This window comes from Nothobranchius furzeri, chromosome 10 (genome assembly GCF_043380555.1).
Source record: "Nothobranchius furzeri strain GRZ-AD chromosome 10, NfurGRZ-RIMD1, whole genome shotgun sequence".
NCBI lineage: Eukaryota > Metazoa > Chordata > Actinopteri > Cyprinodontiformes > Nothobranchiidae > Nothobranchius > Nothobranchius furzeri.
Genome location: NC_091750.1, coordinates 40,676,942 through 40,701,647, shown reverse-complemented (window position 1 = coordinate 40,701,647; position 24,706 = coordinate 40,676,942). Strand labels below are relative to the sequence as shown.

General features: G+C 44.7%; 1 protein-coding gene across 4 annotated transcripts in view; it reads right to left on the bottom strand.

Annotated features, from left to right (window-relative positions):
• The window catches only part of robo3 (roundabout, axon guidance receptor, homolog 3 (Drosophila)), an 85,325-nt gene extending 60,985 nt beyond the window's left edge, over positions 1 to 24,340 (bottom strand). For 3 of the 4 annotated variants that reach the window (XM_054730425.2, XM_054730424.2, XM_070555647.1), the window contains exon 1: positions 23,958 to 24,340. In XM_054730425.2, coding sequence (XP_054586400.1) covers positions 23,958 to 24,111 — 154 coding nt within the window. In that variant the 5' untranslated portion in view covers positions 24,112 to 24,340. The remainder of the gene's footprint in view (positions 1 to 23,957) is intronic. The other variant, XM_054730423.2, reaches the window with a different exon arrangement.
• Between the last annotated feature and the right edge of the window lie 366 nt (positions 24,341 to 24,706).

The window sequence follows — 24,706 nt, the reverse complement described above, 5'->3', positions numbered from 1 at the left end:
ACTGGAATCTGTTGAACGTGTGTTCTGCTTTCACGCTTGACCCACTGAAAGATCAGGTTAAATGAAATTATCAAGCCTGTTCAGTGGCACTGTTGAACAATATTTGCGGACACATATTTTTTGTCTTAAGTTTAAATATTGCCTGACAAAAACTTTACATCGTGGGGCAATCTGACCGAAGTGCCTCTTCTCCGATCTTGCCATAATAAAATAAACCTCCTGAAAACCACAAATTCTCTGTTAAAATTTGCTCTGATTCTGGAAACAAGATGGTGCAGCAGCTGTCTGCAGGAGATTCTTCTGATGTTTATAGGTCCGCGCACCGGAAGCTGTAAGCAGCTGTATAACAAACACAAGTTCATTTCATGCTATTGTAAAATTTGTGCTGAACTACAGTTAACTGCAAAACGGAATGACATTTTGTACTCAACAGCGGATTATTAGCTACAGCGATGCCAGCAACGCGTTACTTAAAAAAAACAAACATTTTTTTTAAAGAAAATAATTTAATCCCCCTAAATGTCAGAACAAGGTCTGAGCTGGCCAGAATAAAGTATCACACTGCAAAAACCTACGTCCTCTTTAGGGTCTTGGGAGGTTGAGGTGTAAATGAGCAAAGCTGCGTCTTCATGTCAAACATGTCCAAACTGATGTAAAATCATCTGCTGTCTGAGCTCTACGTTAGCTACTCCCTCACGTTCTATCGTGGTGTGAAAACATTACAGTTCCTGGGTTTTAACCCACACAAGCTAAAAATGAACTGCCAACCTGTAGAGTGGCAGACCTTCAGAGGGATGGAACTAATCCAACATGGTGGATTAGTTCTGGTTTCATGTGTTGTATGAATCTGACTCAGAGAAAACAACCTGAAGCACCAGGGACAGCAGCCACTCGTCTGACACGATGTTGTCCATAAACAAGTACTGACCAGGAGGGAGAAAGGCAAGAAGAGAACCCGTCCCTCTGAGTCGTCCAGACAAAAAAACCGAAATCAGGGACATTCAGCCATTTGTTCACCACAAAACCCAACATCTCTCTCTCTCTCTCTCTCTCTCTCTCTCTCTCTCTCTCTCTCTCTCTCTCTCTCTCTCTCTCTCTCTCTCTCTCTCGCTCTCTCACTCTCTCTCGTCTAGCATTTGTTGAGGACCATCATTGACTTCCATTCCTTAACTCTAACCTGTCTACTCCTAACTTTAACTTGTCTCTTCTAACTCCAACCTTAACTAAAACTTAATTCACACCATACCTTCAAAACTATTGAGTAGTGTTCTGTAACGTTGCACTAAAGTGAGGTGCAGCAAAATGCCCTCCCTTTACAGGAACAAAGCTCGTCATTGGTCCTCACTTTGATGTATAGACAAGTACACACACACTTGTAGTGATGACTATAATAGCCACAGCTGCCCTTGGGCACTCTGATGGAGGTCAGGGGATGTCAGCCAAATTCCCAGCATTTGGCATGACAATGTTCAGCTTTTGCCAAGTATCAGCCCCAAATGGACTCCACCAGCGGGGAAGAAGGGTGAGGTGTCTTCCCCAAGAACACGGTGACTGAAGGGGATGTGGCGGGGGGTTGAACCGGTAACCCATTACACCCATCTCCTGAACAAACATCTAAACAACTCAAGATGTGGAGCTGAGGCAACACAGACTGATATGAAATAAAAACGATTCAGGGATTCTCCAAAGCTTCAGCTCGAAGATGAAACTGGTGAGCAGGTAAGGACTGACTGGGAGGAGAGCTGCTGGCTGGTCAAACACACAGCTTCTGACATTCACAGATGCACCGCTGATGGAAACACCACATGCTGAGATGCACGTGAACATCTTCCCTTCACTGAGTTCAACCCCAACCCACCACACAAGCCTGATAATAAATTGAGTTTTATGGGTCAACAGCATTCAAAGCCCCTGATATTCCTTTCATGTTTGATGCATGAGCCCGTTTAATTTCATTGCAGAAACTGATTAATTGAGCATCTCTCTGTAACTGAATAAAACATGATGAGGCCCTCCTCTAAACGTGTTTCCGTTCACGTGTGACTGATGCGGCTAATTTGCAGCCTTTTATCAAACATTTGGTGTAGCAGTCAGTGGAACAGCATCCTCCATGGATTTAGACTAATGCTGCATTCCAACGACTGTCTGTATTAACAGCGGTGGGCGGCCTGCTTTTCTACCCACACAAAGTGTTAATCAGTTTGCTGGTTTATTGAATATTGAGAAGACTTACTGAAACCTTCCCAGATGAGCTGTAAACCTGGTAAATCCTGACTGACTCTGGCGTCATCTGCTAGATCACACATAAGATCCTGATCAGGCTGCAGAAGACTGAAATGGGGCTGTGTCAAGCTACCAGCAGGTTAGTGTCTCCAAAACATATGATATAAAACTTTCAAAAGTTTAGTTAAATTAGCAAAAACCTTTGCAGCAGAAAGACTAAATTTCAGACTGGTAGACTGGGTCCCGGTTAGTTCACTATACTTAGAATCAAATGACTAATTAAACCTCAGATCAGCAGTAGCAACATTAGAATCAGACAACACTGATGTTTATTATATTAAATATTGCCTTTGACAAGTTCTTTGTGTAGCCAAATGTCTCATTTTAATTCCAGTTTTTGTATTTTAATGGATATTTATAAATTGCATCAATTGAATTATCACATTGTTGCATGTTTAACTAGCTCTAATGTGACAAATTAAACTAGCACCTCATTGTTAAAAGCTCGTTTTAAACTCAAGTGTGTTTAAATATTTATGGACATGAACAAAAACTAGAAATATATAAATTGAGATTTATTTAATTAATATGACAAATAACTGTTTAGAGGGGAAAGGAATCATTCAAAGGCACATTCTTCTGGGAGCTCCTCATCCTGACGACACCACAAGAGGAGACCCAGCTGCAGACACCAGAGGATCACCTACGACCAAGAGAAAGCTGGTATCAGTAAATAATGAAATCAGGGCAGTTTTAGGTGGATGTTTGTGATTGTGTAACATAAATGAACACAATACAGAATTTTCTCATGGGGTTGTTCTATAACTTTCTCTGCAGCAGACAGTAACTTTAGCCCAGGGTAGGTGGCCGCGTCCTAGAGAGCTGCTATCGACACGTTTCAGTGGTTTTCCTGCATTAACAGGTTAGATTAGCTGTTAAGCAGCTCAGCTAGTTGTTGCTGATTAAAACCAGGTGTGTTGAAGCAGATAAATCTCTAAAACATGCTGAACACTAGCTCTCTAGGGCCGTGGAGCCAAACCCTGCAGCTAATCTAATGCTTTGGCTAATGGCTACTTACCATTCAGAGCTGGTTCTGTTGGGTCGGCTCCGATGGTTTCAGGCAACTCACAAGCTCAAAACAATAAGGCTCAGGTCCGCTTGTCTCCTCCAAACAGACTTGGTTCTGTTCTTCTCGATTGTCTGGGTAAGGAGGGGGAGAAACATCCTCCACTTCTAATGACTGCTCAGAGTGAAGAGAGCTAGCTTCGTCTCGTTACCCACCCACCTTCGTCACTGCCGTGACTCCGCCCTCTTGGCCCGGCAGGCAACGCCTACTAATGTTGCAGTTTTTAAAATTGAAACGTGGGTGGAGAAGGACTCTGAGGCAGGCTTGACCTGCCCCTTTAAGTCTCATCTTAACTCATTCATTACTGGAATTACATATTATTGCAGTTTATGTTAATAAGTTTAAAGATGTTTAACCTGCTGAGCATAGTCTCCCCAAAGAGCTGCACAAAGGTGCAACTGGCTCAGAACCAGGGTGCTCCGTTATGCAGGTGGCCACACCCGAGGATTATCTACAACAATGGGAAAACTGATATCAATAAAGAAATAAGTAAATCAGAGCTAAGCGTTTAATTTTAATGTGATGTTTGAGATTGTGTGAAATAAATGTGGACATCATGATTTTCTTATGGTGGGGTCAGTACCTTGGGCGTTTCTCTGCAGCAACATTTTGTCTGGCTGACAATGAAGTAGAAAAGTCACCAGTTGAAGCAGAGTTGTACTATATTACTCCAGTTAATCTAAAAGTAGCTAAACTAGACACTAGTCACCAGACTATAGAGACTATAGATTTTATTAGATTTAATGAAGGCAGCAGCAGTGACATAGAAATGTGTGTGTGTTTATGTATGTATTAGACGTGCACTGTGCAGTGCTGTTTCATTATATTATAGGTTTGTGTGCAGAACCTTAGCAACCCCACTATCCCACTCCCACAAAACGAGTACGTATTGGTTGGGATCGATCACTTCTCCAGATTCGCCCAAGCTTATGTGACGACATCCGAGTCAGCAACGACTGTGGCCGATAAACTTTTCAATGACTGTGCATAACGATTTGGATTCCCCGAGCGTATTCATCATGATCAAGGTGAGGAATTCCAGGACCAGCTGATGGCACCAATAAAGAAGGGTTTCCCTCGTGGTCATCTCCAGCCTGCGACCCTCGGGTCAAACTGCAGAATGGCTCTGGTCGGATGGTCAATAGAAAGACGGTGGACATGGCCAAGCCAGTGAGTGTGGCGTTGCGCTGCCAGGCAGGATGCTCTGAGCTGGTGCATGCATTCTCTTAGCACTTGGTTTGAGACCCGCTGGGGCCACCTGATGTTCTCAATGGTTCTCAGAGCCCTGCAATGAAAGCCGTCCATTCTTGTAGCCAGAGTCATGCTTAAGGGCCAGGTCTCCGAGCCATAGAGCAGGATGGAGAGTACGGCAGAGTTGTAAATACGTAGCTCTGTATCGCTTACAAAACCAAATGTATTTCAACAGAGTGTTTTTCAGCTGGATAAATTGGAAAGATCCCATGAATACATCTACATGGATGAAGCTTGGTTTAACCTCACCAAAAGGAGAAGGAGAGGCCGTGATGTGATTGGCCATCGGGCCGTTGTTGGTGTTCCTGGGTAGCGTGGTGGCAATGTCACATTATGTGCTTCCATCAGCAGTCTTGGGGGTTGTCCACCATAATGCCAACCTGGGTCCTACAACATTCAGCAGCTCCTCCTTTTCCTCAATCACATGCAAGATGCTCTGTCAGGGCAGCAGGATGAGCGTCCCATCCATGTTGTTGTTTGGGACCATGTGAGTTGTCCCAGAGCCATCCAGGTTAGAGTGGTTCAGTATGAACCAAGGTTTTATCAATATCTGCCTTCCACTGCACTTCCCTTTCCTAAACCCCATTGAGGGATCCTTCTCCTCATGGCGGTGGAAGGTATATGGACACCAGCTTTCTACCAGGATAAACATATGCTGATATGGGCGTGGAGGCAAGCCAAGCCTGGATACGGCATGCCAGGATTTCTCCGTGTCCTGGCCAGACAAAGTGTGGTCTGTGATGTGAATGAAGTTGTGTGGCTTGACCCAGTATGGAGACATGATGCTGTGGCTGAGTAATGCACTTACGTAGTATTTGTATATTTTTGTACTTCACTTGTACATGGGCTCACTTCACACAAGTGGCAAACGCAGACTGAATGTTGTATTTTTGTTTTGTAACGTTCATTTTGCTCACAGCAAACATGAAACAGTCGTTTCTCCCGCTTCAGGTCCTGAGCACTGGGCTTTCTATTTTCCTACAGAGTGACTCTTCAGTAGTGTTCTAATTCTGATCGACTTGGGACGTGAATTCACGACAAGGTTCAGTGTTGAGCAGATTGAACTGTTTTGAAGAGTCTGAGGTTTTGTGGATTTAGCTTGGAGATTGGATTTTGTGTTCACAGTTTAGAGAAAAGGCGAGCAACTTTCAAGGAATGTGTCTTAGCAATCGAGAAAAACTGTAAAATGCAGCAGAATTATAATAACTTTTATTATAAACGACAGGAAATGTGCATATCTGTGTAGCTCCAGCTCTAGTGCCAGAGTCTGTGTGAAGACCCCCTGCCAAAAAGAAGCGGGGGTGTATTTGTCAGAACCTTCAGTAGGTAATAAGCCGATGGGCATCCAGTGGATTGTTGTGCAGCCAAAACACGAGGTGTACTGAATCCTCGTTCTCACTCACCAACGTGCTCGCTCTGTTTCCAGATTGTAGATGCTCTTCACTGAGCCTGTTGCCATGGCACCAGCTTTAGCTGTTAAATTGAGAACGTGAGATCGCCCTGCTTGGCCCCAGGCTCTCTGCTTTCACATCAGTGTTGCATAAACACGATTTTCTCTACACATCATCCTTTGTGTGCCTGATTCCAGAGCACGTCTGAATATGGACACGCATGTCAGATGGGATCAACTCATCCCAACTAAGAGAAAAGGAGCAACAGTTTAACTGTGTAGATTTACCGGATTGTCTAATCGAAGTCACAAAGCTTCTATTCTGATAGATTGTTACATAAGGTATATACGTATACCTGTACCTGTCTCTGTCCATGGCCTAGAGACCGGAGCCTCTCAAAGGACAACACGAGATGTGTGATATGAGGAAGCCAGTCAATGAGTCAGAGCAGCCAACACCACAGCCACACACACACTGGTGGTGATGAGCTACAGCAGTAGCCACAGCTGCCCTGGTGAAAATGGTTGGGCTGGGGGGGTCGGACTGGGGGTGGGGGTGGGGGGGGGTACCGTTTACCCAGGGCCCACCGCAGGGAGGGGCCCTGAGACAGCCTTGAATAAAATGTTTATTGTGTTTTTTTTCCCTGACTTAATTAAAGTCTTCATAAACTTCCCTTTACCTGGATGAAGAGGTTAAGAAACAGAATTTAGCCTTAAAATAATGATTGAATTATCTCTGAGGATCAATCACCCCTTAAAATGAGCAAAGTGGTTTAGTCCACACCTGGTAGGGGCTGCACCCCACAGGTACAGCTAAGGAGACATTGATATTGCAGACAGCCAGAGCTGGAGGCAGGGGGAAGTCATGTCTTCCCCAGAAAGGGAAATCTGGCTTCCAGAGAAGAAGGAGAAGGAGGAACAGTGAAGTGAACAGAATCAAGTGTTGATCAGGTTTTCCAAGGAGAGAGATGAGCAGTCTGAGCTGATATCGTCATCAGCTGATCAGGAGCTAAAGAGGCAGATGTTATCATCCAAGCGCATCAAGGCCATGAAGAACGAGGAAGACGTGATGAATAGTCTACGGCTGCAGGTGTGGATCTGCAGCCGTGCCCTTTTTAGCGTGACAGCGGAACGTCCCAAAGGTCCACCTGTTCACCGCTCAGACGCCCTGATCTTCTACCTTCCTCGATCATCCAGCTGTAACCTGTTTCTGATCATGTCTTTAGTCCCGCTGTAACACTGATGCATCAGTCTCAGACGTCATGGAGCTCAGGTGTTATTAGAACTACCTGTGTGTGTTTACCACCCAGCTTCAGCTCTTCTGTGGTTGGGTCTGACCCAAGTTAGTAAATGTAAGTCCTCCATCAGGCTTGTGCCTCTTCTAGTGTCATTTTAAAGGATTTTATTTATTTATTTAACCGTTACTAGATTAGCAGCAACAGAAATGCTACTAAAACACACAATTATGTGAAGCTGGAAAAATTAAAAAACTGTGCAAAATCACATTTATTTCTGTAATTTAACTGGACTGAGAGACCATTTAAAGGCTCGGGAACCTTTACAGGTGTTTCTATTTGCAATTATAACTTTTAGCTGATTGGGGTCTTGTTAAATATCACACAGTGACTTTTTAATAGTCTAGATAAGTGTAATGTTCCTGTTAGTAGTTCCTCCTGTTAAGTGCTTATTTATTTAAATTATTCAGGTTTATAAAAAACATTTGGACATACATTTTATTATGTTCCAGTCATTAGTCATTTATGTTTCACTATTGTAGCAATTTATAGTAAATTAAGTAAGTTTAATTAACCCATTTTTCTTGTATTCTTTAATGAAAAAAGTAACTGAGTAGTTATTTTTCTTTGTAACTGAGTTACCTTTTTGACAAAGTAGTCAGTAACTATAACTAATAACTTTTTAAAAGTAACTTTCCCAACACTGACATTGACAGTCTGGACACTTAAAAACAGCTTAAGACCCTTTTATTTAAAGCTGCTTTTACATAAATCTTTTATTTTCTTATTTTTAACTCAAAAATTTAATCTTTCATTTGTTTATGAAACTTTATAGTTTTATGACTTTATTTTTCCTGATGTTGATCTATTTCTGTTTTGTTTCTGTTTTGTTGTTCTCAGCTGTAAAAATCCTGAAATTTGCAGATGACACCACTGTCATTGGGCTCATCCAGGATGGTGATGAGTCTGCTTATCAGCGAGAAGTTGAGAGGCTGGTGGTCTGGTGTAGTCAGCACAATCTTGAGCTTAACACCCTTAAGACTGTGGAGATGGTCGTGGATTTTAGGAAGCTTCCCACAGTGCTGCCCCCCCTCACAATATCCAACAGCCCAGTGTCAATGGTGGACTCATTCAAGTTCTTGGGAACTATCATTTCCAGGGATCTGAAGTGGGAAACAAACAACTCCATCCTCAAAAAGGCTCAGCAGAGGATGTATTTCTTACGGCAACTAAGGAAGTACGGCCTACCACAAGAGCTGCTGATCATCTTCTACACTGCTGCAGTCGAATCCATTCTTTGCTCATCCATCACTGTCTGGTTTGGGTCAGCCACAAAAATGGACAAATGCAGACTACAGCGTATTATTAAAACAGCAGGAAAAATCATTGGTGCCCAACTGCCCTCTGTCCAGGAACTGTACATCAGCAGGACCAGGAAAAAGGCAGTGAATATTGTCCAAGATGCCACACATCCTGCATCTACTCTCTTCCATCTCCTCCCATCTGGCAGACGCTATAGATCACTGTACACAAAAACCACCAGACACAAGAACAGTTTCTTTCCTTCAGCCATTTCTCTCCTGAATCTGTAGATTATTTTACCTTCCTTTTACTATAGTTTTTAATACTTAATCAGTATGCTTATGTGTGTGTGTGTGTGCGCGCGTGCGTGCGTGCGTGCGTGTGTGTGTGGGTATGTATATATGTATATAGGTGTGTGCGTAAATGAACATGTGTGTGGGTATTCATGTTCTTATGTGTTTTTAGGTATTTTTATTCTCATTTATTATGGTTGTTGTATGTTTTAGAGAGCGAACATCTACCGAAGACAAATTCCTTGTAAATGTAATTTTACTTGGCCAATAAATCTGAAATCTGAATCTGAATCTGAATCTTTGAGATCATTATGATTTCATGACTTTGTTTTATTTTGTTCTGATCTATGTGAAGCACTTCGTGATTCTGTCTGTGATGAGTGCTATAGAAATAAAATTTACATACTTTTACTTCTCACAACACCAAAACTCACAAAACTCTAAAAATTAATGTTGTTGTTGTTGTGTAATGTTGCCCCCTGGTGTTCGGCTCTGGCACTTTAGGAACCCACCATGTTACTGAGGGACCTAGATGTGTGTTTGATGCTGCAGGAATAATGAAACTGCACTTCAGCTGGTCGGCCAGCAGAGGGAAGCAGCGATGTGCTCACAGAGGCCTGAAGGAACTTGCACCACTCTGCATTGAAATGAGGGGAGAAGTGATTCTGGCTGGTGTTTGAATTAATCTTCATGTCTTCAGATGACAGTAAAACACTGTTCCTGGTGTCCTCTGCAGTGGACAGTCTCTGGCATTTACCTTCATGTCCTTTAGTGTTTTGTTTGCTCTTTAAACCTCTCCTTTGGGAAACACGTTCCATGATAAAGATGGAGAGGAGCAATATTTCAGGTCAGGAACCTGAACCATCCCAGGCTACCACCACCCAGTTACCACAAAGCACTAAAGGTGAGTCAGGATGAGCACTTACTGCTGTAAAGTGTAAAACAACAAAATGAAGGCTCTTTCTCTACAACATAAACGTGTGTTCTGCTGCTATAACCTGTACTTATGTCATTCTGTTCAACACGATCAAATAGAATAGACACTTAAAACATTTGGTGATGTCATTTCCTAGCCTAGTGAACTAGACCAAATTCTTGCTTTGCAGTTTGGTCTAGGCACGCTCCATTGGAACCTCCACAGCTCCTACCACGACTCTGGCTAGCCAATCACAGCTCTCTAGAGGGGTTTCAAACACATAAAGAGCTGTGATTGGTCCATAATGGTGGGCCAATCATAGTGCTCTATCTGCTTAGTGAACAAATCACAGAGCTTTATCCACTTCGTGGGCCAATCAGGGCACTCTAAATGCCTGGTGGGTGGGATGATGCAACAGAGTGAAACAAGAGTATGTCACATTCAGTGACTACGTTTACATGCAGCCAAAATCCGGGTTATGATCGGGTTAAGGTCGGTATTCTGGTTTCTGAGTTGATCAGAGTAACCCGTTTACAAGCATAAATAGAAAGAGTTACCCCTAACTTGCATAACCCGATTTAAATGCGGACGTTGGGGTAGCGTCAGGACATATGGACTATGTCAAGATGCAATATGCGTCATATTTCGCTGTCTCTGTACTTTCAGCCGTCAACAAAAGGCATAATGTTCATACTTTTCACCAGACCGATGAAGACAGAGGTTTTCTCGTCACTCCAAAAGTGTGGTGCTGTGCCGCGACTCGCCATGTTGCTCCCAACTTGTTGTTTACTTCTGGTGTTCTGGTGCATACAAGACGTCTCGCTACTCAAAAGACAAAGATTCCTTGCGAACAGAGCATGCGCAGAACACACGCTTTGATGGGAATATCCCGATATGCGTTTACACGACTAAACTTTCGGGTTAGAAAAGGGTTACCCCAGGTGTAGTAACCGGGTTTTTAAAAACCCGATTATGAGCATATCCGGGTTTTTGGCGGTGTTTACATGGCCGTGCGGAACCGGGTTATTGTGAATATTCAGGTTTTAAAAGGGTTACTGGCTGCATGTAAACGCGCTCATTGTCCAGTGGAATGCGGAGATCATTTGAAAGACAACGGTAGAACCCGCCCCACAACCGAGAGCCGTCAATGGAGCGTGGCCAGACTAAATAATACATTTATTTAGTCTGGTTTGCCAGGCTAGTCATTTCCTGCATTCTGCTGCATTCTAACAACTGATTACATTATAATGGTTTTGTTTTTGAATGAACTGTTCAGCCAGATGTCACTGAATTAACATCAGAATCAGAAACTTTATTGTCATCGTAACGATTGACATTGGACAACAAAATTAGGTGCGATGTTCCAGTGCAGGATGAACCGATCGCACTAGTTCAAACTAGTAAATAAGATAAAATAAAGAAGGATAAAGAGCGGCTCGGCTAAATGACTGCGTTCGCAGCCTCGAGACAACATTCATGCAACATGCAGATACCTTATGTCTCTTTAACCGGTGTTGGCATGAAGCTTAAAGCTGAGGTGTAAACAAACAAACAAGCAAGGGGCTAGGAAGTGTAGCACTGTTGCCACTGACTCAGACTGTTCCCTTTGCAGCGATGAGCATGGTGATGGCTGAGAGATAGGAACGTATCTAAGACGGGTGTCCAACTCAAATTCCCACTGGGCCCAAAGGAAGACCTGGGACCAAGTCGCGGGCCAAACTCGACACCTATTTGAAAGTCCTTCTCCTACAGATCTGTACCATTGAACCTTTTCATTTGGAAACAAACGTATGCTTGCAGCAACACTGAATGTGGAATAACCACATTGCACACGAGCGAATCTGTGTTAAATAAAGCACACATCAGCTTTCCCATGGAGGGACCCTAAAGGGATTTTCTATTCTATTCTATCTGTAAACTTTCCACTTCCTGGTTTAAAGTGGGTTAAAGCCAACAAAAACATTTCATTGCGTCTTAAATGTGATCTCACCTCGAACCTTTCATGCTTTGGAGCAGGAAAGGTTCACAAAAGCACAACAATCCAGCCCAGTGTGCTCCACTCTGATTTACTGTGATGCTCACCTGTTCCAGCCAGACACCTGCACCTGTGGGTTGGGCTCTGAGCTGAGGTGTTCTGTTCACCTTCATCACAGTCAACAGCTGCTCCCACAGGCTAGTGCTGCTGAACATGGAGAGCATCTGGACCACGCTGTGGGTCAGTGTGTCGGGGAGGAGAAATAAACACTACAGCAGCTACAGAGTCCTTCTGACAGAGCTAAACTGGAGTCAAATCATGTGGGTGGAAGTTGGTCGGTGTGCTTTCTCTGTCAGCAGCAAATTACAGAGCTGTTAAAATCCATCTCTGGGTTTCAAACTCGGCTAGTTGCTGAATAAAGTCAGGGCTGATGAGTGTTGGGAATAACGCGGTACAAAAGTAATTAATTGCTGTAATGCATTGCTTTTTGCTGCAATGTGGTAATGTAAGGCATTACAGAGAAAGAAAATGGTAATGTTTACTCGGTACAATTGTCAGTAATGCGGTAATTACAACGCATTTTAAAAACCAGAATCAAGATGTGGGTTTCCTAAACATTCAAGTTGCGGGAAGCCTGAAAAAAGATCCAGTATCTACATATATGACGTCATTTATGGACTCAGCTTTGCGGGCATTCTGTGAGCAGAGAGGACGCAGCGGTAATGGCTCAAATATGCCAGCTGTCTTGCGCGCGGCCACTGTTATATTCACAAAATTGCTCCATTAAAACAAAGTAATTCGTTTGCGATCGTTTATATCAGCCCATATTCTCTGGTACTTCATGTACTTTTCAGCTGAGTTCATAATCTGTGCCCCGGCGATTTCAACTCATTGCTGCTGGAGCGCAGCACATATGAAGCTTTTTTTTTGCGTTCGGTAGATCCCTTTGGCTGATTAGTTAGAAAGTAGGAAATCTAGGAAACAGTTTTTCTGGAAGACGGAGAAAACATGCAGCATGCAGGAAGGTTGGAGAGAGAAAGGGCAGGAAATTATTCAAATAAAATCAAGAAAACAAAACAAAGTGCTTGAAAAGAAAAAAGTAGGTAGATTTGTCCCCAATACACATTTTTACCAGTGAAAAGCAACAATATATAAGTATTTAATATTTATACATGTGATAGAATCAGATCATCCCAGAAGTCAGTCCCACATCCAGGGCCGTATCAAGGCATTTGGGGACCAAGGCAAATACAGGCTTGGAGCCCCCACCACCTCACTCCCTACTCAGTTAATATAAGATAGCAGCGTGCTGAGAGTACAGCTTGTTGCTACTTTCATTTAATAAACAATCATTTTAAAGCACTGTTATTATATCTGACTGTTTTTAACAGCAACCCTAGCTCAGACACCACTTCACTTTCCACATACATGTCATGGGCTCACTGACCGTCAGATTACCAGATTCATATTGAAGTTGTTTTGGTGAAAGTAACTTAATGTAATGCAAAAGTAGTGTAATACCTTACATTTTAAAACCAGTAATATTGTAATGTAATGAATTACTTTAAAATGAGGGCAACAAGTAATAAATAATGCATTACAGTTTTGAAGTAACTTGCCCAACACTGGTGCTGAGTAAGAGGAGTGTTCTCAGTATGTCCGAGGCAGATGAGGTAACGCTGATGCTAGTAGCATGGATGCTAATGACTGTAAACACATGCTGGTTTTTCTCCTTCTAGCATCATTATGTTCACCTTTGTTGAAACACCTTCCTTCTGCATCGATCCTGTTCTTCCTGGACGTGTTGGGATCATCTGTGGATAGTTATTTTCACTTGTTGCATTAATTAAACAAGCAAATGGATACACTGCAACCTAGTAGCAAAATACTGTCACTGCACTGCTAACACAATTGCCATGCATTATGCGAAATGTAGTTTATAGTCAATGTATGCTTGGAATTGGCATAGATCTATTTTAAGACACTTCAAGCTCTCGCGGGCCACATCTGGCCCTCAGGCTTTGTGTCTGACACACGTGATCTAAGACATCTGCCCGAGGGCAGGCGGTCAAACAGTGTGTGTCCTGGGTGTGATGGATGTGGAAGAATTTCTGTGCTTTTCTAAGACACCAGGAGTTGTAAAGTTCTTCAAGTGAACTGAGGACAGCCGACTATCCTCTGAGTGACTTAAATCACCCCGTGGAGCTCTGACCTCTGTTCCAACCAGAGCACAGAGCCAGTACACCAAGATGGTAGAAAGACACCTTCTTCAATAACTCTGCAGTGTTTGTCCCCAGGTCAGGTCCTCACTGATGGTGACACCCAGGAAGGGGAAGTCTGACACCCTCCTACCTATAGGTATTCAACTATAATCTCATCTAAATTTTAAAAATGTGTGAGCATGAACCAGGCTCTGTTTATAACCCTTTAATACCGGTTGTTACAAATTCACAAATTGTGCAAGCCACCGCAAGACTGCGAACATGGGAACCGTTCCTGCAGCCCCTGACTTACCCACACCTCAAGGCCCTATGTGCTTGTTTGTGTGGTGATGAGAAGGAGCAGGGGGAGGATAATGTCAGAGAAATGGCTGAAGGGCCTAGAGCCTCCGGGAAACCAGCTCCCCACTGGCCCCAATAGGCACCCCCGTTCCCAAAATCCACGCAGGGTGTGAGCACACACGTGCACACACACACACACACACACACACACACACACACACACACACACACACACACACACACACACACACATGCATGCACGCACACACACTCACGCACACACGCCTGAAGGGCAGAATACAGAATGCTGAATATCAGTAGGGGGGCAGATTGAGACAGAACATCATGCGTCTGTGACAGTGTGTGTCCTGCCGCTGTGACCCGATAGATCATGTGCCCTGGCTACTTGGCCAAGGAAGATTTCTGTTTGGCTGACTGGTTAGCATGTGTGACTCTCACCTGGGAGTCTGGGGATCGAATCCCAATCGTACCATTTTTTTATGTCCACCACAGATCTCTCTGAAGAACTCACAACATTGACGGCTTCAGCAACGCTGTGCCACTCCGTGGATTTTCTTTTATTTGATTTGCAAAAGTACTTCCTTTCATTTGTCCACCTCACCCACAAGTACCTCCATTTCTGCTTGTGAAATCGCACTTCCTTGATCCGCGGTTGTCGTTGTTAATGGTGGAGCGCTGCAACGAGCCGTCTTGTGTATATGCAAGAGATCCACAACTCACTTTGCATTGATCTTTTATGGCAGAAAGTGGGTGTGTTGAGGGCGGGATGTGACTAAAAAGCAGCTGAGAACCTTTCTCATTTGTCCAGGGGGGTTTCTCATTACCAAGGAACCTCGCTTTGATGTCTTGGCCCCGCCCGGGTTGCCTAGGAGATATGTCATCAGGAGCCGCCAAGACGTGTTCCAATGTTCATGTTCTACCGAGGCGTGTGTTCTCCGTTTGTTAGCTGTTCAGCTAGCTGAGCATGGATACACGGGAGGTGTCTTGTAGCCTAGCCTTGGCCAAAAATTACCCCACAATACACTGCAGTATTTTCAAAAAGATGGCGGATCAGAAGCCAGCAGCTACTTTGGGGACAATTTTCAAGTTTAAAAGTAAGTCAACTAATTTAAAATGTTTTTTTTAGATCCAAAGAAGTTATCTATGGTTGGTTAGATGCTTAGTAGTTGCAGCTTCGGTGGCTAGCGGGTAGTAACTCACTTATATTTTTAATTTAATCAACATATACACAATTTAAAAAGTAAAAGGCTCATTATATATTTATATTGAAATTTACACGTGTAAAATACAACGTTATTTCCCGTGTCACGTGACGTTACGTGACCGCCGTGGAAGCCGCGGTCTCGTGATGCAAGTCTGTTCCATTTAACCATTTTCTTTGACCATTGAAGGACAGTGTCCTCGTAAGCAAGACGCCTGGCCTCGCAAGACATCGCCTCGCAAGGCCAGGTGCCTTGACAGTGAGAAACACAGTGTGATTTTTAAAGCAGAGATTGCGTGAAGCTGTGCGTACTCCATGTTTTACAAGTCACATACATACTTGGCGTAAGTACTATGTTTTATAAATGAGACCCCTGGTCATCATGGTCTGCTCCTGACAGCCAGAGTCAGTATGGAAAAACAAGAATCTGGTGCAGACTGAGAGACCATCTAAAGGCCCAGGACCCCTCTGTAGGTGATCTGGCTTCATCAGCTGATCACAGTGACACTCTTGAGTCTTGATTATTGAACCTTTTCCCAATATTCTGATAGAGGAGTTTTCATCAGCTGTGCACCACTGTTACGGATCCTGGGCTCCCGCACCTTGTATGGCCCAGTCCTGTTCCCTCTCTGCTGTTCAGGACCTTGGACAGGTCCTCCATCAGGCTGGCCTCCGCCTTGGCCCGCCTACTCTGCTTCAGCTGCGGACAGTCTACCGCTGATGAGACGCTCTTAAAAGATTCCTGTTTCGGTTTCTCAGCGAGAGACCCACAGATTAAACCTCTGTCTTTCTCTCCTCGATTAACTCGGTTTGGTAATTCGGATTGACTTGGTGTGACTTCAGATAGTATCCTTGATTCGTTTGAAAGATCGGTTTGATTCTGCCCCCGTGAGGCCATTTGTTTTCGTTTTAGCTTTATAGCTCGCTTTAAGTTGTGTTTGTAATAATATTGATAGCCGTCGAGATTTGGTTTTTAGTTAGTTCCGGCTCTTTGTTTTTCGTGTCTAGATCTATAGTTATTGTCGTGTTTTTCTCCCCGGGACCGTTTGTCCCAGGTGTTTTGAGTTATCTCCAGTTTCTCCTTCGTGTGTTTTGTTTACGTACATTCATTGTGAACCTTTCCAGTCTGGGACTGTGTATTTTGGGTTGAATTCTGCGAAATAAACCCTTTTATTTACTCTCACCCCTCCTTTCTCCGCATCAGTTTTTATGTTACCCCTTGCCACAACGCTTAACACCTAGGGTTTGTAACATAAATGGGGGCTCGTCCGAGGTTTTATTTAATAAAACATCAACGTTGTGGTTACAAAGATCCCCTGGTGCGTGTGTGTGAGTGTGAGTAACAGGTGTTTTTGTTTTGCAGACTCAGGCGACTGAAACCTGATGGCCTCCTTCAATTTACAGGCTTTTGTGGAGGCCCCGTCTCGCCGGCTGCTGGAGGGTTGCCGTAAAACCGATTTGTTACAAGTGGCCGCCCACTTCGAACTTGAAGTCCCAAAACAACTCCGAAAAGAGGAGCTACGGACTTTTGTGGTTGAGTTTCTTACGGATCAAGGTGTGATCCCGCCCCTTTCGGATGCCGGTGCTCCAGCGGCAATGAGTGAGGAGGAGAATGCAGTTCCTCGGGGTTCGCCCCCTCCCTCACCTCTATCTTCGGAAGGTGAACCTGCTCAGCCTTCGCCCCCTCGTTCTCCCCGCTCTCCAGAGAGACTCCGATTAAAGATCAGGTTGGCCCAGCTCCAGATCGAAGCCGAGGAACGGGCACAAGAGAGGAAACTAAAGGCGGAGTTGGAAATGAGACGATGGGAACTTCAGACAAACGCCGACACAGCTGTGCGGATACGACAATTAGAGCTGCAAGCTCAAGCAGATGCCCAGGTGAAACAAGAGTCCCGTGTTGACCCACCTTTGAGCCCGGATGATCGTTCATCCATAAAACCAGCACCAGAGACATACAGTACGCCCTCCTCATATCACGCTTTTGATCTTGGCAAATGCATTCCTCTGATGCCCAGTTTTAGAGAAGCCGAAGTGGACGGCTACTTTGTGGCTTTTGAACGGATCGCGTCGGCTCTCCAGTGGCCTCGGGACGTCTGGCCTCTGCTTCTGCAATGTAAGTTGACTGGAAGAGCTTTGGAAGTAATGTCGGCTTTGTCTGCAATTGATAGCCTAGATTATGACTGTGTGAAAGCTAACATATTAACAGCTTATGAACTTGTGCCGGAAGCTTATCGTCTGCGGTTCCGACGCGGAAGACCTTTGGATGGTCAAACCTACACAGAGTTTGCTCGTGAAAAAAGCATTCAGTTTGAAAAATGGTGTTCTGCAAGTAAAGTAAATTCTTACGAGACACTACGTGAGTTAATCCTGTTAGAGGAATTTAAAAGGCAAATACCCGACAGGATTGTTCAATATTTAAATGAACAAAAAGTGACGTCTTTGTGCGCCGGGGCCCTGCTAGCTGATGAGTTCTCACTCACGCACAACATAGAGAGAGAGATAAAACGGGAATTTCCCGTCGGGCCCAGAAGAACCTCCTCCCCCGATCCTAATAAACGAGAAACCAGGGAGTGTTTCTATTGTCGTGAAAAGGGTCATTTAATCCGAGATTGTTATCAGCTAAGACGGAAGAATGAGAAGAGTCCTCCTAGAAATAAAAGTGTGGCTTTTGTGAAAAGGTCTCATGTTTCCGCTCCAGTCGGTCACTTTGAGGACAGAGGTGTTTCTGATCAGTGTTTTGAGCCCTTTACCTTTATGGGACACGTGTCATTACCAGACGTTCCAGATCTTAAAGTGTCTGTAAAAATCTTGAGGGATACTGGAGCCTCCCAGACCCTCATCTGCAAAAGAGTGTTGCCCTTTTCTGAAGCTAGTGCGGCCGGGTTTTCTGTGTTATTAAAAGGAATCGAAATGGGAACTATGCCCAGCCCCGTACATAAGATTCAGTTAAACAGTCCGATTATAAGTGGCGATGTGCAGATGGCTATTTGTGAAGAGCTGCCCATTCCAGGTATAGATGTGTTGTTGGGGAATGATTTGGCTGGTGGAAAAGTCAACCCTAATCCTGAACTGGTAGAGGTTCCTATTTTACCTGAACCTGTTGATGTTTTTCCCGTGTGTGTTGTTACTCGGTCACAGAAAAAAGGTCTTGACAATTCTGACATCAACCTAGAAGATTCTGTGTTGCAGTCTCTCCTATCTGAAATGGAGACAAAGGAGGAAAGCCCTGCCCCAGGTGGTTCAAAGCAGGAGAAAGCTGACTCCCCAAATTTTCCTATATCTGCTGACATCCTTTCGTCTATGCAACAGGAGGATGAAAGTTTACGGGATTTATTTGACCGAGTGGACCCTACAGCTGATATTCAGTCGGGTCAGAGTAAATATCAATTAGAAGATGGAATATTGTTCCGATGTTTGTCCCAGCCTTCTGCCCAAGGCGCGGACTGGGGAATGACTAAACAAATAGTGATACCCACGCCCTTCAGGGAAAGAATCATCTCCTTGGCACATGAAAGTGACTGGTCGGGTCATTTAGGGATTAATAAGACTTATAATTTGCTGTTACAGCATTTCTTCTGGCCTGGTATGAAAAAGCAAATAGCTGAATTCTGTAAGAGTTGCCATGTGTGTCAGCTAGTCGGAAACCCTAACCAGAAAATACACCCGGTTCCTTTATATCCTGTGCCTGTGGTTACCACACCTTTTGAACATATAGTGGTTGATTGTGTGGGACCTCTTCCTGTTACCAAGTCGGGAAAAAGGTTTCTGTTAACAGTCATGTGTTCTTCCACTAGGTTTCCAGAAGCCCTCCCTTTGTCCTCCATAACCTCTAGGTCCATCATCAAAGCCTTAAATGGCTATTTCTCGGTGTTCGGTCTCCCGAAGGTTTTACAGACCGACCAAGGCACCAATTTTAAATCTCGGCTCTTTAAGCAGGTTGCTGAGGCTCTAGGTATCAAACACGTCACCTCTTCAGCCTACCATCCCGAAAGTCAAGGTGTGGTAGAACGTTGGCACCAAACGCTAAAATCCATGCTTAGGAAGTACTGTTTTTCTACTGGTCGTTCTTGGGATGAGGGACTTCCCTTTGTCCTTTTTGCAGCCCGTGATGCGGTCCAGGAGTCATTGGGGTTTAGCCCCTCCCAGTTAGTTTTTGGTCACACTCCCAGAGGACCCCTTAAAGCCTTAACGGAGCGCTTTCTTTGGTCTGGCCCTAGTGAAGGTGAAAATATTAACAAATATGTTGCTACGTTTCAGGCCCGGTTGAGAGATGCAAACCACCTAGCCCAAGAACACTTACACCACGCTAAGAACAAAATGAAGGTACGGTTCGACAAAAAGGCGAAGCACAGAAGCTTTGCTGTGGGAGACCTTGTGGTGGTTCTGAATCCCTTGTGTGGGTCCTCTCTCTCTCCCAGGTTTGAGGGGCCCTTTGAGGTCCTAACGAAAATAAACGATCACAATTATGTGATAAAAACCCCGCTTAGAAGGCGAACATCTCAGCTGTGCCATATTAACATGCTGAAACTCTATAGGCCAAGACGGGAGACCAGTTCCATGGTGTGTGCACCGGTTTACTCTGAGATTTTGTCCCCTGAGCTCCCTGAGGACTCCAGCCCAGTTTCTGTTCAACCTATAAGTCCGCGACTGTCAAACTCTGAGGCTCTTCAAGAATTTCCCCTTACCCTTCAGCATGTGTCATCTGCCATAAGAGAGGAATTGATTTTCCTCATTAACGATCATCCAGATTTGTTTCATGATGTACCTACCCAAACTCCTTTGGCCGTACACGATGTGGAACTTGTGGATCCACATCCAATTAAACAACATCCCTATAGAGCCAGTCCCCTTAAGAGACAAGCGATGAAAGAGGAAACGGAATATTTAATTAAGAATGGTCTGGCAGTGGCCAGCAAGAGCCCCTGGAGTTCTCCTTGTCTTTTGGAGAAAAAACCTGATGGTACCTTTCGTTTTGTAACCGACTTCCGTAAAGTTAATGCGGTGACGGTGGCTGATTCTTTTCCCCTTCCCAGGGTAGATGATTGCGTAGACAGCGTGGGTGCTGCTACTTTCGTAACTCGACTAGATCTTTTGAAAGGCTATTGGCAGATTCCGTTAACTCCTCGAGCTTCTGAAATTTCTGCATTTGTAACTCCTGATAACTTTCTCCAGTACACTGTTCTCCCGTTTGGAATGAGAAATGCTCCTGCCACCTTTCAACGTCTGATTAACTCTGTGTTGTCTGATCTTCCTCATTGTAGCGCCTACTTGGACGACATCGTTATTTACGCCTCCACCTGGCCCGAACATCTGAAAACCCTACGTGAGGTATTTGGTCGACTGAAACAAGCACAGCTCACTTTAAATCTGGCGAAATGCGAGTTCGTCAAAGCCACTGTAAAATATTTGGGCAAGGAGGTAGGTCAAGGTCAGGTTAGAGTGTTACAAGATAAGATTCGAGCCATGGCATCTTTCCCGGTTCCTTCGACACGGCGAGAGCTACGACGATTTCTGGGGATGGTGGGTTACTACCGTGGGTTCTGTAGAAACTTCTCTACAGTAGCTAAACCTCTGACCGATTTGTTAAGCACAAAGATGCGTTATGTATGGACTCCTGAAACACAGGTGGCTTTTGAGGCTGTGAAAAACCTCATGTGTTGTGCTCCTGTTCTTGCAGCTCCGGACCTAATGAAACCCTTTAAACTAGAAGTAGATGCCAGTGCTGTGGGGGCTGGTGGGGTGCTCCTGCAAGAAGACCAGGATGGGATTGACCACCCTGTGGGATACTTCTCCAAAAAGTTCAATAAAAATCAAATGAACTACTCCACAATCGAAAAGGAGACCTTAGCCCTCATTCTGTCACTTCAGCATTTCCACGTCTATGTTGGCTCCTCTTCCTCTTCCACCATCGTCTACACCGACCACAACCCCTTGGTTTTTCTAAAACGAATGTTTAACCACAACCAGAGACTAATGCGATGGGCCCTGCTTTTACAGGAGTTCCCCATCGAAATTCGTCACAAGAGTGGTGCCAATAATGTCTTGGCAGATGGTTTCTCTCGTGGCTGTCTGAATCTTGAAATTCCGTGAGGGTCTCCCTGGTAGGTGGTAGAGACTCCTCCTCTTTAGGGCGAGTCTGTTTGTTGTTTTCTATAGTGTTGTGGCGATAGAGGTTAGCGTTGCCTGGTTCTCCAGACATCTCGGGAACAGTCGGTGGTACTGGGGATCAGCACCACCTGATATTTTCTGTTTAATCAGCCCACCTCTAGTCCACATGAAGAAGTAGGGGTTAGTTAGCAAATGTCTGGATAGGTAGCTAGCGGGAGCCCTCATGGTATTAAAGATACTGTTGATAATGGTAAAAGAAAAAAAAAGAGTTAGACATCAGTCTTTGGTTCAAGTCTTACTGTTTTCTCCTTTTTTTTTTGTTGAAGGAGGGGGCTGTTACGGATCCTGGGCTCCCGCACCTTGTATGGCCCAGTCCTGTTCCCTCTCTGCTGTTCAGGACCTTGGACAGGTCCTCCATCAGGCTGGCCTCCGCCTTGGCCCGCCTACTCTGCTTCAGCTGCGGACAGTCTACCGCTGATGAGACGCTCTTAAAAGATTCCTGTTTCGGTTTCTCAGCGAGAGACCCACAGATTAAACCTCTGTCTTTCTCTCCTCGATTAACTCGGTTTGGTAATTCGGATTGACTTGGTGTGACTTCAGATAGTATCCTTGATTCGTTTGAAAGATCGGTTTGATTCTGCCCCCGTGAGGCCGTTTGTTTTCGTTTTAGCTTTATAGCTCGCTTTAAGTTGTGTTTGTAATAATATTGATAGCCGTCGAGATTTGGTTTTTAGTTAGTTCCGGCTCTTTGTTTTTCGTGTCTAGATCTATAGTTATTGTCGTGTTTTTCTCCCCGGGACCGTTTGTCCCAGGTGTTTTGAGTTATCTCCAGTTTCTCCTTCGTGTGTTTTGTTTACGTACATTCATTGTGAACCTTTCCAGTCTGGGACTGTGTATTTTGGGTTGAATTCTGCGAAATAAACCCTTTTATTTACTCTCACCCCTCCTTTCTCCGCATCAGTTTTTATGTTACCCCTTGCCACAACGCTTAACACCTAGGGTTTGTAACAACCACAATCATCACAGTTCTAACAAGTACAGGCTTAAACACGTGACTTTGATTAGCATGAGTCCGTCTCATGTATTAGTTTAACCTCATTAGTGACATAAATGAACCTTTGCACCAGATTCCCATTTTTCCCTTTTCACCTGTATTTTGTTTTAGAGCAACGTTTAGTGTATGTCCATAGTCAGCAGGTAAACCGTAGCTGTTTGGCTAATCCTGCTACGTTTACGTTTATCTTATCAAATTAACCCTAATCTAACACCCCCCCAACCTAACCTAACCCGAACCCTAATCCTTATCAAACTAAATTTGTCCCTGAGGGAAAATCTGTGGCATACATTCTAATTCAGAGACCACCAGATCTGGATCCGTTTCCATGACAAAAGTTGTATGAAGTCAAGCTGAACGTTGAAAAGAGGTTGGACTGAAATGACGGAACCAAACATGTCGTGAGGACCTGCTGACCTGGACTGGTTTGATTTATGGGCAGATGATACGCTTGCCTTAAAACATTTGCAGCGATCACTACTGTAGTGAATGCAGGGTGATTGACAGCTCAACCCTCCTTTTGCTGTGTGTGTGTGTGTGTGTGTGTGTGTGTGTGTGTGTGTGTGTGTGTGTGTGTGTGTGTGTGTGTGTGTGTGTGTGTGTGTGTGTGTGTGTGTGTGTGTGTGTGCGTGTGAGAGCCTGTGTGTGTGTGTGCGTGTGTGTGCTATGTTTTTTACTTGATCAGTGTAGTGCCTTAGTGGCATCTTTTTGCCTGTAAGGCGCTATTTACAAATCAATCAATCAAACCTTTATTTATAGCTCAAATAAAGTTGAGTTGAGTGTGTGTGTGTGTGTGTGTGTGTGTGTGTGTGTGTGTGTGTGTGTGTGTGTGTGTGTGTGTGTGTGTGTGTGTGTGTGTGTGTGTGTGTGTGTGTGTGTGTGTGTGTGTGTGTGTGTGTGTGTGTGTGTGTGTGTGTGTGTGTGTGTGTGTGTGTGTGTGTGTGTGTGTGTGTGTGCGCGCGTGTGTGTTTCTGGTATTTACTGACACCCTAACAAAGCAGCTCCTCTACAACCTTGAAGACAGACGTGATGTCTACCTGATGACCAGACCGACTAAGGGTCTGACTGATCTGACAGCAGGCTGCTGTAGAGCCTCTCATCACATCCACAACATCTTCACCTCTCTTCCTGAACCTAACCTTCTACAGAACTCAGATCAGGTCAGGACTAGTTTTTGAGGACCCAGCTTGGAAGTCTGAGACATCACTGAAACACTGAGGTCTACATATGGAGAAGATGCTGGACCATTACTGACTCACATTTCTGTAAACATCTGACCTGAGACCAGTGGAACACAAAGTACTTCACAGAGACCGGGCGCTCCAGAACAGCATGGGACATAGAAAAGCATAAAGACTCACCGTTGAAGGTGGAGAAGTTTCCCCATTCCTGCAGAGAGCTGTTAAATGAGGGTAGAGATCCGTTGAAGAGCAGATCGGTGCTGCTGGTCGGGCTCCGGCTGGTATCAGTAAACAGGTTCATCTGCAGCAGGGTCTTGATGAGGTAGTGCAGCATCCTGGCTCCTGGAGGGACCCGCAGCCCCCCTGCTGTGAGGCAGCCTGGTTCCCCGGCTCCCAGTAAGAGGAAAAGTTACCCTAAATGACTGCAGCCCTGAGCCGGGTGGAGTGGAGGCGGGGGGTGCTGTGATGCCTCTGAGCATCAGATTGTCTCCTCCTTGTTTCTTTTGTCCTGAAACGAAATAACTTCACACTCTGTCAGCACTCAGAACATCCAGCCTCCTGCCTCTGTAGAAGAATCCACCGATGTGACCGGGGTTGTTCCGCACCCTGACCCTCCCTCCAGCTCCTCCCTCTCACTCCCCTCCTCTTTCTCCCTCTATATGATGGGGTCCCAGGGGGCAGATGGGTGGGTGGCGGTCCAGAAGGGAGACAGAGAGCAGGTGTTGTTGGCAATAAATGTTTAATTATTAGATTAATAATCATCCCAGGAGGCTGTGAATCAGGGTGGTAGGGATGGAATAAGCTTCCTGTCTTTCTTAAACACACACACACACACACACACACACACACACACACACACACACACACACACACACACACACACACACATGCTTGAGGGCTGGACTGCTGCTGCGTTGTTTGAACTTCCA